The sequence below is a fragment of the Euprymna scolopes genome, chromosome 28, assembly GCF_053919585.1.
Source record: "Euprymna scolopes isolate OS-2025 chromosome 28, ASM5391958v1, whole genome shotgun sequence".
NCBI lineage: Eukaryota > Metazoa > Mollusca > Cephalopoda > Sepiida > Sepiolidae > Euprymna > Euprymna scolopes.
Window position 1 is genome coordinate 2,725,543 of NC_136509.1, and position 14,392 is coordinate 2,739,934.

A 14,392-nucleotide genomic window follows, 5' to 3' on the forward strand; every position below is an offset into this window, starting at 1 on the left:
GTACAGTTAATCAACAGTACTTTGGTTTTTATAAATATACTTGACTACCCGTGACCCGTTGGGACAGTATGTTATATTAGCTATGGAATTAATGTATAAGCGTGTGACGTAAAGAAAATAGTCTAAGTTGATTAAAAAATGGAGAAAAATGTTAAAAAAAATAAGGAAGACGGTGGGTAAATCGCCGTTGTAAAATGCTCTTATGGTTATCATTATTATTGTTTATTTTTATATTTATTTCTTTATTTTTTCCGAATTAGTCCACCGGATAAATTATTCCGCGTAATATATAATTAACTATACATTCTTTTATAAGTCACGGGCACGTTCGAAATGGATGTTTTTTTACAGTACAATGAACCATGATATTTAACTTTTGTAAGTTTAACTTAACTTCAAGTGACTATGTAAAAATAAATGCATAAAACCAAGAGTTGATTCTTTAATAATACAGAGGGGCATTTAAAATTCTTTTTTTTTACAAGGTAGTCATCACTTATCAAGGCCCAGAAGCAACTCATGGATAAGGCTTATTGTAAGTACAGTACGTTAGTGTGGATATTTAAAGTGTCTACTTAAGGGGGCGGTTCATCAGGAATTTGTTTACGTTGGACTTGAAGACATCCAAGTAGTAGTGAGGTGGGAAACAGGCAGACGAAACAGAGTTCCACAGGCGTGCAGTTCTAAGAAAGAAGCTTTGTTCATGGAATCTACGTTTTTATTTAGGCATAGATGAAGACTGGGGAAAGTTTTTGACAGTGGATTCAGCTAGACGGATGTATTTTGTAAAATATTGGCGAGGGGGGACCAGAGATTGAAGTTCAGATGAGCACCTGTCATGGAAATAACGATAAAATAAAAATAGGTTTGCAACGTCTCTTCTGTGGGAGAGAGGTTGCAGGGAAGAGAACAGGGCATCCCCCAATATGCCACGAAGGCTATTTTGTACTCTGTCAAGGCAGGATAGGCTGTTTTAGCAGCTCCTGCCCAGATATGGCAGCATATTCCATCCTTGGACATACTTGGCTTTTATATAGATAGAGAATTGCATCAGTAGTGAGATATCTTCTGGAGCAGTAGAAGGATCACACCATCTTTCCAGCGACCCTGGCAACAGACTTGATGTACGTGTTCCATTTCAGATCAGGAGTAAAGGTCAAGCCCCGGAAGCTTGTCAAAACATGGGGCTTCTCCTAGACGAGAGGCATCCATTTCAATTGATGCCAGATGGGGATCAGAGCGTTGATGATGTAAAGATAGGAGTTTGGTTTTAGATGCATTAAAGGTAACCAGCAACGTCTTCCCCCACTGAACCATTCGTTCGAGATCAGAGGAGAGAGAATCAGAGAGGGCTTTGTCATTTACAGCCTTTGATGTGCTGCTGTAGATGGTCGCGTCATCAGGATAGATGTTAACGAATGATTTAAGTATGTGTTTAGGGAGATCATTGATGTAGATCAGGAAGAGAGTTGGGCCCAGGATGGACCCTTGAGGGATTCCGGCATTAATAATGTGGGCCTCTGATTTTTGTCCATCAACCACTACTCTTATGAGCCTATCGGAGAGAAATGATTTAATGATAGAAAGAATATTTCCAGGAATACCGTAGCTGGAGATCTTGTGAAGTAGGCCTTTATGCTATACCTTGTCGAAGGCCTTTAATATGTCAAGAGCAATTGCACTGGAAAGGAAGCCTTTGTCAAGAGATTCACTAATAATATTTAATATGGATTCCAGCAACTTACTCATGACACACAAGAGACTTATTGGTCTGTACCGAGAGGGAGATGATTTATCACCTGAGTTCTTAAATACAGGGCATATTGATTAGGTTTTCCAGGGTGTTGGAAACCACTTCTCCTTAAGGCAACGTTTAAACAGGTTCGTAAGTATGGGAGCAAGTTCTGGTTGAAGCTTTTTTAACACTATAATTGGGATGCCGTCAGGGTCAGTAGCTTTATGTTTAGAGCAAAATTGCATCATGATACTTGACTTTTGCATTTTAAACTTTAAGTGAAGCCATTATTTGCAGATAATTTTATAAAAGCAACATTAAATATTCTACAGTCCAATATAGACTGCGATGTATTGTGGATTAAGTCACTGTGGAGAGGCATGTAAAGCTTTAAGCCGTTACACCGCGACGACTCCCCATCGAGAGGAGACGATGTATCGATCTGATTAAAAATAGACGATTTCACAGATTTCGATGACAATAAAAGTATTGGAGGGTTGACATTTTTTGAACCCCATTCAATCCAGGACAACATCGGGTCTCCCTGTTAATATGCAAATAAAACTGTATCAATTTAACAGGGGCGAGTTCGAATGAAGTACGATCCTTTGATTAAAATAACTTGCGCATTAGGAAAATCAAAGTAATAAATAATTAATAAATGGCCGATGGGGATTAATATAAATATAGTGTACTAGATATGCATATTGCCGGGCGCAACTTTTAATCATATACTATTTAAGACAGACCAAATAGATTGTTACACTTTTCCTGAATGTTGACCATATTTTGGACTTTTGGAAACATAAAACATAGCCATCTTCATCTATAAAATTAAACAGGGAAATAAAATCTCATATCTTAAAGGCAAATAACTCATAGGTTAAATGAAAACAAACTTCTGTTTTTAAACGCAGTTGATCTTGGTGAGAATAATAATTAAAAATAAATTAAATTAAATGTAAATTAAATTAAATGAAACGTGAATTAAATAACCCAACTTTATCTAGTGTTTCTTAATAAACTACTGAAAACAATTCCATCACTAATTTTCGTTAAAAATTTAAAACTAATTATCTAAACATATTTTCTTTAATTTAATATGCAAATGAGATAACCTCTTAATAGTTGATTCCTTTTTAACAATATTATATATAGAAATCACGAAGGGATAAATATACATAAGAGTCCCCTTTTAGTATTGAAATCTATTTGTAAAACGGTGTAACTTTTATAAATATTAATCAAATTAGAACAAAGACAATAGGCAGGAATACGGCTTTGTTATAATAGACTAGCTGGCAGCTCGGAGTTGCCCGGTTGTATAATAGGCTAAAACAGGATATTTTATTCATGCAGATTGCGTATGAACTATTATAGAATCAATTCGCTATTGATTATTATATATTACGATGAATAATTTACCAAGTGGACTAATTCGCAAAATAAATAAATAAATAATAAAATAATAATAATAATGATAATGTTGTTCATTATATTCCGTCTGTATTTGTTTACAATATCACGTCAGCAGATATTTGGGCTTGACGATGAGTGCACTGGAAATGTAACTTCTGAGTAATGTCTAGTTTTAAAATATGCAACGAAGAAATGATTTTCGGCTATTTTAAATGATACCTCTTTATTTATCGTAAATTGAACTTATCAATAAGAAAAAATTAAAACAAAAAGGTGAAGTACAGCCGGGCTTGAATAGAGGATCATTCGATCTGTAGGGAAATGCTCAATCACTGCGCTATATCACCAGATGATAATATATCTGTTTATTTTTTTTAAAGAAGGAATGATTTTCTAAAGTTTTATTTCATTTAGCCAGTGTTACGTAAAATATTCCCCTCTAAAAATTATTCTTTTTATCTTTAAGAGAGAAAGCTATTTTTGAAGTTCAGAGTTTTTTGATTTTTGATATTTATCGGGGGAATTTCTGTACAAAACATATCTAAGGACACTGCCAGGCGTATAAATTAGCTTTGTGCGAAATTTGCAAAAAATACGCTCAGCCGGTTCGGAACCTATGAGAACAGAACTCACACACATAAACACACAAAGCGACTTTTATATAAGAGTAGATAGATCCAGATTGATCAACACTAAATGCATAGGAATGATCTTACTTGAAAATTTATGCATTCCATGCACAGGCAGAAACCAGGTTCTTCCTTCATCTTCTTCGATTTTTTTGAAATCAATGGGAACACTTGCATCAGGACCTCGATAGTTGTTGTTAAGCATCAGCGTCGAATGATTGTAACCTGTTGAAAGAGAACGCATTCATTTGTAAAAACAGATCTGATTTGCAGGGATCATTGCAGAAATGGCAATTTTGTCTTTTTAGTATTCACTTTAATAAGATTAACACTAGAAAGGCAACTATATAAAGAAAAACTAAACACACACATTCTACAGTCTCCAGACCAAATAAAAATAGTAATAATAAAAATTTTATAATAAAAACAAACATCATCAATATTGAAAATCTTCTCGAAAACCAGTGTATTTCCTTACATAAGACACATAGATATAAATGTATATTAATCTGCGAATATATACGTTTGTTGAAATTTCTGCATTTTTAGGATTTTCAATCTAAATTTGTCCATCCTAAGTTATACAGACTGAAGCGGGATTATCTGCCCCTGCATAGATAAAAAGACAAAACAAACACCAAACGATTCCTAAGTTGGATAGAAACATTCCAGAGTTTTAGAAGATACACTCGGACTTTCACAAAAACACTCGACTAGCTACAACCACTATATCCCCCACTTTCTATCTGTGACTAAATCTAAAGGCAGATTCCATGACCTAAGCTTCATTCCTAGAACTGCTCGCCTACTTCACTGCTCTACTGGCATACTTCCTGGCCGACTATAATATCGTAGCCTTCAAGTCCAATGCAAACACATTCTTGTTGAACCGTCCCCTTACATAATCAAATTCAACCCAACTCACACCATTAACGATTACTGCATTGCCACCTTACATTCATTAACTCTTATCCTCGAGTGACCTTCGGGCCTTAATAAGTGGTGACTCCCTTGTCAAAAACAAAAAAGAAAACACGGAAATGAAAAATGATGTACGCTACTAAAATCGGCTTAAGTAGAGATAATCAAATGCTCATCAATCAAAATAATTTTGTCAGTTTTAAAATAATTTCTTTTACATTTTTATCTTCATAGTTTGCTTTTAAATATGTTTGAATACTTGTATTTCAACACGCACATAGCTTATAGAACATTTTCTACAAGCTATTAGGAACTAGAAGGAAAGACAGACGTTATAAACCTGACAAATACTTGGATTCAGCATTGAATCGTTACTTACCCTTGTGGTATAAAAATATGGTCCCTGGTCCACCGTCGTGTTTCTTATGACCAAGGCCGCCATATGCATCATAGTGACCCGAAAAGGTCTTATTATGCAAAAAGTAGATTGCAATACGACCGGCGCTTCCACCTCCTCCACCCGAATTCGTGTTTAACGACATGCCGTCACCACCCAAAACTTGGAATCGACCATAACCCTGATGGGTGAAAAAGTAAAATAAAACTCAGATTAACAGCACAAATATTTGAAGATTTCTTTCGCGATGTTGCACGGCAAATCAAAGCACTGATCCCAAGAAAAAATAACGAATATCTTGCAATGCACCAACTTGTATAAATGGAATTGTGTATGAACTCTGAATAAAAAGAGTTCTAATAGTTGACAAGCATTACTTTTTATGGGAAACACTTCATGTTATATAGGTGGTTTCATTATTATTATTATTATTATTATTATTATTATTATTATTATTATTATTCTTGTTGTTGGTGTTATTGTTCGTTGTTAGGAAGTCTTATTAAAAGTGAGTCTTAGAGAGTCTTATTAAGATGTTGCGTTCTGTGTTCGTGTTATGAAGAGATTCATATATATAAAATGTTCATACTTAGAAGTGTAGTAAAAGCTCTTAGAGTGAGGAGACAGTGCTGAGACAGTCTTAGTGTTCACATTGTAGATATGAGATGTAGAGACATTGTGTATGTGAAGACATTTTAAAACACAGGATATATAAGACATATAATGACAATTTCAGTTTTCCTTTTGGAAGAATTACAACACAAATATGACGTTTATAAAAACAACTGATGGGGTTATTTCTTCTTGGACCTGTCGGTGGTTTTCTTAGTCAGGAATTCAAAGTTTTACATTCTAAGTTTCAAAGGTCACCGTCTCGCTTCCAGACGTTCGACTGTCCATCTCTGGACTCCAGACTGTCGTCTCTCGTCCTCAGACTCTCTCTGCTTAACTCTAAAGTGTCTAACTATATCGAGAACTTCCCATTTTCCATGACGTCATACACATGTGTCTTCTTTCACGTGTTCTGGAAATGCGTGTCCAATACATTTTCCTTTGTTTACAAAAGGAATTTTAACCTATATTTCCAGTAACCTATATTTCCAAAATATGTTAAAAACATGTTTATTAAATTAGCCTATAGTTGCATTCCTCATTCAATTTCATAACAGAATTGACAAATGCACGTTATTTTCTTGAAACTATTTTATCTCTAAGCTAAACAATGGTTTCTTTTTACATTCCATTTTCTAATTCTCTCTCGCAATCTATTTCTAAACCTAAATTACGAGGTTCGAATTTCGTCTATTCTATTTCATTTTTACATTTAACTAATCCTCTATTTTTATACTTCCATGAAAAGGGGACAGCCCTTATCATGTAACATTCATACAAAGCATCAACCAATTTTCAATAAGAGGCTAGAAAGAATGAACGATGATTGTTTCAAAGAGAAGATATGTCTATTTGCCATAGTTGCGAAATAAGTATAGGATATGCAGCAACTCTGTTGTTTCAACAGCGTCGACAATTACGGCTCTCCAAATTGTAGAGCCATGGTAATCTCGGGAAGACAAGTACAGACGATATTTTTCCGTTATCCCCCCCCGTGGGTTAAACGTGCCCCTAGACACTAACCTGGAAATTTCTACGACGGCGCGGTACATACAGCGCCTAGCCTTCCCAAATGGTCACCTATCTGGTATTGGCCAGGCTCACAGTTGCTTAACTTCGATTATCTGACGAGAACTAGTGTGACAAGGTGATTGCGCCTTATAAGCCATAGGTAGGAGGAAAATAGTGACCCGAAAGTGAATCCTAAAAACCTGTAATTTCTTTTTGAGAAGCCGCAGAAATATAAAGATGTATTATAACAAAATATCTCTAATATAAAATAAATAAAAAGACACCTCCCCCAGAAATTCAGCTAATATAAAAAAACAAGTATTTCGAATTTCATTGTGAACGTAAACATGCACATCCAAAATTATAATTAAACGAATTCTCTGGTTAGAAAATCCTGTCCTACACGTAACATCCAAAATTATAATTAAACGAATTCTCTGTTTAGAAAATCCTGTCTTACACGTAACGTTTAATCTATCAGACACCTGATAACAGAATAACTATCATATTTCCACCGTATTCGTATCTGCGTGGCTATCGAATTCTTATGGGGGTGGAGATCCTATTCTTATGGGCGTAGTCATCATAATTTTATTGGCGTGACCATCGTATTCTTATGGGCGTGGCCTCAGTAAAACATATAATGATTAACAGCTCTGTTCATTGATTATTGTAAAGTCGCTTTCACCAATCCCAAGTCGAAATTTGGTACTTTTCTTGTACGAAATATGAACCGCTTTGTGATATTACATGCTCAAAACACAACACCGAGTCTAAACGAGTTATTTTATACGGTTAATTGAACAAAAGTTGCTACACTGCACAAAACTGATAGAAACGTCTGGATCATATCTTATCAACGATATTCGTAATTATTATGATGGATTAACTTAACTTGAAACTCGGAATAAGAGACAGGACGTGATTCGCCTTATTGTTTTATTTTTCTGGTCGCAGGTTATTCCTGGTTAAAATCCTAGTCAATATATTGTAAGAATATGCAATACATATTGTGAGTATTGTAATGGATTAAGGATTTCTCTGCAGCTACAACAGACCAACTTGCATTCAATTTATTGTACTCGTTTACTGTATGTGTATTGCTTAAGTAATACGTATTCATTTGCCATAAAATACAATTCAAACCTGGAATAGATGTTCTCTAGTCGAGAAGAGTAATATGAGAAGCGTCTTAAATACGTTTCCAGACTTCTTGGACAGCCATTTAAAATTATCGTAGATTCTTGAAAATTCAATATGTTATTGATATACACCTCTTAAGATGACTGATTAATTTTTATAATTTCAGATTCAAATAAACAGCTACAGCAGGAAGTGGAATACACCTTACTAAAGCCTGATTGTCACAGCTAGTGAACTTCAAAATTCAGTCTAAACGCGAGGACACTTTAAAACGACAATATGCAATACAATTTTGGTTTAAATATAGAAAAATGGCGCGGAAATAATGAGAATGCTTTAGACTGTTTTAGGATAATCTTGTAAAAACAGAGCATCAGTTTTAGAGTGGCATAAGAGATTCAAGAAAGGCAAGAAGTCTGTGAGGGATGATGAGAGACGTGGAAGGACTAAAGAAGTCAGAACATTAATTGTCTAAATAAAGAATTTATGGATCAGGACCGCCGTGTGTCTGTAGAAACAATAAGTGCACAGTTTGATGTCAGTGTGGGAACTGTACACACAATTCTTTACGAGGAACTGAAGATGCGGAAGATTTTCGCGAATGCACCATCCATAGCTCCATCCTTATCCGAAACTATTTGGTCAAAATCGGCATCAAGATAGTTCCCCAACTTCCTTATAGCCTAGACTTAGCTCCCTGTGACTTTTGGTTCTTCTCTAAGTGTTACAGAGAGAGAGAGAGAGAGAGAGAGAGAGAGAGAGAGAGAGAGAGAAAGAGAGAGAGAGGTGAGTAAACGTGGAGGTAGACACGTTTACCAGAACCGAAGGTCAGCTGACCAGATTACGTATGTGTGACGTGGTCAGGTTGGCTGGATCGGTGAGATTTGATTTGGACTTTGAAGAAGACGGACGGTTTTTCCGTTGTCTCCCCCTCTTAACTACGGAGGGGGGAGACGAACGCTGACGTGTGTAGAAGAAGAACCCCCACACAGGCCGATTTCACTTCCACTTCTGCAGGACCTCTGGGGAAAGTGAAATAAAAACTATAAAACCATTTCATCGTCTTGGAGTGATAAATCTTCGTCAAACAGGTGTCAAGTCTCCCTCCAGGATGAGAAATTTCCAGATGGTCCAACATCGAAGAAGCAGAGGTAGGTTCTGAAAATACATGTCACACACACGATTCCCTTTATGATAATCAAGCACACAACCATTTATATTAGAGACAATCATACGCACACGGAATCCTTTTATGTTATACACCCAAACGTAAATGGCGCCCCTAAATGATAACCCCAGTGAGAACAGATGATAACTAATATATAACATAAGCTCAAGGCAAACTCTAGATGTTGTTGTTATATGACGAGGAGATGAAAGGCTGTGACGTGGGTCATAGAAACGTTCACTTAATATAAAATGTGTTATGCCTTGCAGCCGGAGGAGATTTCTTTGAATGGGACTAGAGTTTCCTGTGTGTACTATCAATAAAAGTGCTCATATTACAAACTTATTGAAGGCATTCCGTATGTATCTAAGGACAAACAGTAAAATACAATGGAATATAATAAGCATTGCTTACTAGACGAGCTATACTTTGTTGAGTTAACATCGGTATATTCTATTTTACTGACATCATTTCATAGTATAAGTTCTTCCTGTTTATCCTTCATTTAGGTCATCCATTTATTTACATCATGTTCTCTTCTACTTTATCGATGCTGCTATCAGTAATAGATAGTCGCTACTTTACCTCTTTCACACTTTTTTCTTGACGTTTTCATTCAACAAGCAAACCGCAAGCAAATAAGTTTATCCCCTCTAATATTACCCTCTTACAAGTTTAGCTCCGCTATTCTTGTTCCCCAAACAATTTCGCTTTCTTCGCATTTCCTTTCAGGTGCAACTATAAGACTGGAAGCGATCCTGGAGAGGGTTACTTGATTGAGAAATGTCATGTAAACGGCAACCAGCTCTCCAAGAGAATAAACAATGACAAACGATAAAAACGATAAGCACATTGAAACATCAACGGGTCGAAATGGCGTCGACTGCAATCGGCTGGTATAGGTCGCTTCTTTGAGTTGTTATGGGGAGCGTTTGTATCGTCGGAATTAAATGGCAGGGACCGCATGCTGACATTTAACGATTGTATAAAAATAGCGAACAAATGCATTTTTATGAAACATATATACTTTATTTTACATTAAATACTAGCGGAGCATATTTAAGGTAGATGTTTGTCGACCCACGTTTGTCGTCATCTGCGACTAGACCAACCTACTGCATGTCTGCTTTCGATGATGTCCAACATCTCGACTGTTTAAAACATCAAAAATCCAACCCTCTCTTTCTTTATTGAAAAAAAGAGAAAGGGAGTGAATGAGAAAAATTGAGAGACGGAGAGAAAGATAGAGAGAAATAGAAAAAGAGAGAAAGAGAAATATGTTTTATCGCTAATATTTTGTTTTTCAAATTCATTTGTTAGTATGCAATGGCTGACCTTTCACTCGGCACCGATTTCCTAAATGATTCCAAGCTGATTACATAGACTATTTTGTCACCTGTCAAACTATGGACTTGGCAAGCTAGATATTTTGAAATATTTGCGTATCTCTCCACAAGTACAGAACTAGTTGTGTACAAGGTTAATTAATGTATAAGCTTCTAGCTCCCCCAAAAGGGAGCCTCTTTATTGTGAAACACAACAGCAACGAAAGAAGTTTATCAAAATTTTAGTATAATACAGTATCGCAAATATACCTGCCATTTGAAAAAAAAAGTCAAACAAATAGGAAATTTTGACGCGTCTAGAACAGCCCTGAATGAACATGGTCACCGTATTATATCAAGACCGGCACCTGCACAATAGACCACGGCCACTCAAATATCCCTAGTTATCAATGCTCATCACGACTGGTCGCCGAACATGTGTCTACGCTTTTCCTTCGATCTCACGTATTTATCTATTACTCCTTGCACGTGATCGAGCTCAAGACTGCCAAGCACACTTATTACTCCATGAAGGCTGCCATTGTGAAGACGTATGCTATTATAGATAAAAAAAAAACATGCACACCAAAATATGTGACTTATCTTGTGCTCGCTTTGAGAAGGCGGTTTTCGTTTGTGGTGGTCAAATTGAAAAATAATGTAGTATATAAGTCCAACTGATATAATATTCATTCTCAAGCCACTACTATTGGTTGTATTATATTGTTGTTTCTTTTTTGCCAAGTATCAGGTTTTGCCACCACGCCTTGTGTAGATATTAAAAGTTCAGCGGTGGAAGATTCGATGTTTATAGAACAAATAATCTAGATGACTAGAAACTATTTTTTATGTTTTTATGTAAGCAGAGTATCAGGATTCGGTTCTCATGTGATAATCATGTGATTTGTGCGTTTATACATATATATATATAAATGTGTATATATATATAAATGTATATGTGTGTGTATGTCTATGAGTGCATTTATGTGTATATGTATTTATATATTTATGTAGATATGTATGTGTTTATATGGGTATATGTATGTATATAGCTTCATGCGTAAGAAGAAAAGAGAGAGTTCAAGAGGGAACTTATCTGGATAATGCCAAACTCAACAATTATTATTTGGGCTTATACAATAGGACAACAAGAGTATGAAATGAAGTCACAAAACTATATATTGGTAGATATAAAATGGATCATATATTCAATAATGGAATACAAGCAAAATTTGGGGGACAGAAGGACTCTTTATTCCAGGGCATTTAGAAGCATAATGCTTCTTATCAGAAGAGTAGAGAAGGTGCTAAGTAGCATGGGGAAGATGCAGCGTCTAGCGTAAGGTTCATTAGGGACGAAAAAGATTAAGAATAATTATAGAATGTTACTGCGTGGTAATTTATTTTAACGGTTTGTGGGGTGTCTATTATCTATGGAGTTGTATTTTTGACAGGTGCAACCTAAACGGCAAATGGCGGCTATAAAATCACTTATAATTTTTTTGAGGTGGTTATGCAAGGTTGTAATATTGATTAGGTAATATTCGGCAATATTTTTAAGTTTCTTCTGTTATGAGATAGGGAGTATGATTATACGGCGGTCGGAGGATAGGATGGCAATGAGTGCGTTTAACTTGATGCAAAAGGTTTCTGAAGAGTAAGGAGACATTAACTACTTATAAAAGTGGTAATAATGCCTATAATAGTAGGGTAATTAAAATAATGAAAATGATAAGTATAATGATAATTATAATAATAGTTATAATAATAAAGATAAAAAATAAAATAAAAGTAAAAATGAAGATAAATAAAAAATAATATTACAAATAGGTGTATATATATATAATATATATATATATATATATATATATATATATATATATATATATATTGTTGTGGTTGCAAGGTTGAACAATAATTAGTAAGGAAATACAATGAAGACGCAAACAACAAGATAACGCAATAATGAGTGTATTAAAGAAAAGGTATATTTACAATATGTACAAATGACGGTGTTGAGTCAGAGAGTCTTGGTGGGAGGACATGTACGCTCTTCGGCGTCACTTCCGGTGGCATTTGAGTAAGACACACCAAGGCCAACCTAGGCTTGCCATTTATAGTGTTATGTTATTCGCATATGCAAATAAGTGGTTGCCACCACAACATATATATATATAATATATATATATATATATATATATATATATATATACACTTGTGCCCGATATTATTCATACCCCTCCTTGAAAATTGAGTTTATTAGGTGTAACTTTGTAAGAATTTATTGTTTACGTCCATATTGATACATATTCTTAATAAACCTCTTCTGATCATTTTCGTCATTTTAAAATCTCGGGATACTTGTAATAAAAGAAATATACAGCTATTTATAAAATCTGCAATGTTCAAAAATAATCATACCCCCTTATTTTTTCAGTATTAATCGAGTTTCTGACTGTTTGTTTCCTGTTTGATTCTTATTTTGAATGCTTTTATACAACCTTTGATTAATTTCATTTCGTTTTTTGCATTTTTCAGAAATTAAAATGATATCAACTGAAAACCAATAAAAGAATAAAAATTATTAGAATGGGGAAGAAAAAAGAGCTTAGTAATGATCTTAGGACTAAAATTGTGAATTCACATAAGGATGGTTTAGGTTACAAGTCAATTTCCAAGAAATTTGAGGTCCCTACAGCAACAGTACAGAGCATCATCAAAAAATTCCAGAGCCACCACACAACAAACAACTTGATTGGTAGAGGAAGGAAAAGGAAACTGTCTGCTAGAACCACCAGGGATATTGTAAGCAGTGTTAATGCAAATACAACCACCACTACTAAGGACATTTTAGAAAATCTGGAGTCTTCTGGCATAAAAATATCAAGGCAAACATTGCAAAGGACTCTGCATGAAAATGGTCTGAAAGGAAGAAGACCAAGAAGGACTCCATTGCACACCGGAAAACACCTTGCAGCACGTCTAAAGTTTGCTAGGACCCATGTGAATTCTTCAGAGTCCGTTTTCTCAAGTATTTTGTGGACTGACGAAACAAAAATTGAATTGTTTGGCCATATGGATGCTTCTTACGTTTGGAGGAAGAAAGGAGAAGCTTACAACCCAAAGAACACCATACCCACGGTGAAACATGGTGGTGGTAGCCTAATGTTTTGGGGCTCCTTTTCGGCTAGTGGTCCAGGTAGTTTGGTCAAGATAGATGGAACCATGAAGAAGGAGCAATATTTGGAGATACTCCAGAAAAACATTAGACAGGATGCGGAGAAGCTCCATTTAGGACCAAACTGGGTCCTTCAACAGGATAATGATCCAAAACATACTACCAAAATAGCCAAGAAATGGTTTGAGGATAATCAAATTAATATTTTGGAATGGCCTAGCCAGAGTCCCGACCTGAACCCTATCGAAAACCTCTGGCACATATTGAAAACTAAGGTTAAAAAGCGGAAACCTAGAAATTTGAGGGATTTGGAGAACTACTGCATTGAAGAATGGTAAAAAATCAGTGTTGATGCTTGTAAAAACCTTGTTGATAAATATCCAAAACGGTTACAGGCAGTTATTAAGAATAAAGGGCATGCTATTGACTATTAGTAAGAGAGGTATGAATAATTTTGAACTAGTGCCATTATTGTTTTTCTTTGTATACTGTTTCAAACTTGCATAATTTATTTATTTGTTGAGTTTAAATTAAATGCTTATGCTTGATTTATTGTTTGAAATCCCTTTAATATTGTCTACCTTCTGGTTTGAGCAATATTCTTATAGAAATCTCAAAGATCCGAGGGGTATGAATAATATCGGGCATATATTATTTTTTATTATTATCGGTATGTTATTGACATCCTCATTCCTATCACTATCACTATTGCTGCTATTATGTTTATTTCTAAATAATGTTACTATCATTACTAAGATGGTTATGATTTTAGTGGTTTTACTGTTATTATTATTATTATTATTATTATTATTATTATTATTATCATTTTTACTATTATTATGATCATTATTACA

At 35.0% G+C, this 14,392-nt stretch overlaps 1 protein-coding gene across 1 annotated transcript in view; it reads right to left on the bottom strand.

The window, feature by feature from the left end:
• LOC145249431 (uncharacterized) overlaps positions 1 to 14,392 on the bottom strand; it is a 911,941-nt gene that overhangs the window by 677,641 nt on the left and 219,908 nt on the right. Inside the window, exons 24-25 of the mRNA XM_080110989.1 lie at positions 5,084 to 5,282; positions 3,871 to 4,008 (exon numbers count right to left, since the gene is read on the bottom strand). Coding sequence (XP_079967115.1) covers positions 3,871 to 4,008; positions 5,084 to 5,282 — 337 coding nt within the window. The remainder of the gene's footprint in view (positions 1 to 3,870; positions 4,009 to 5,083; positions 5,283 to 14,392) is intronic.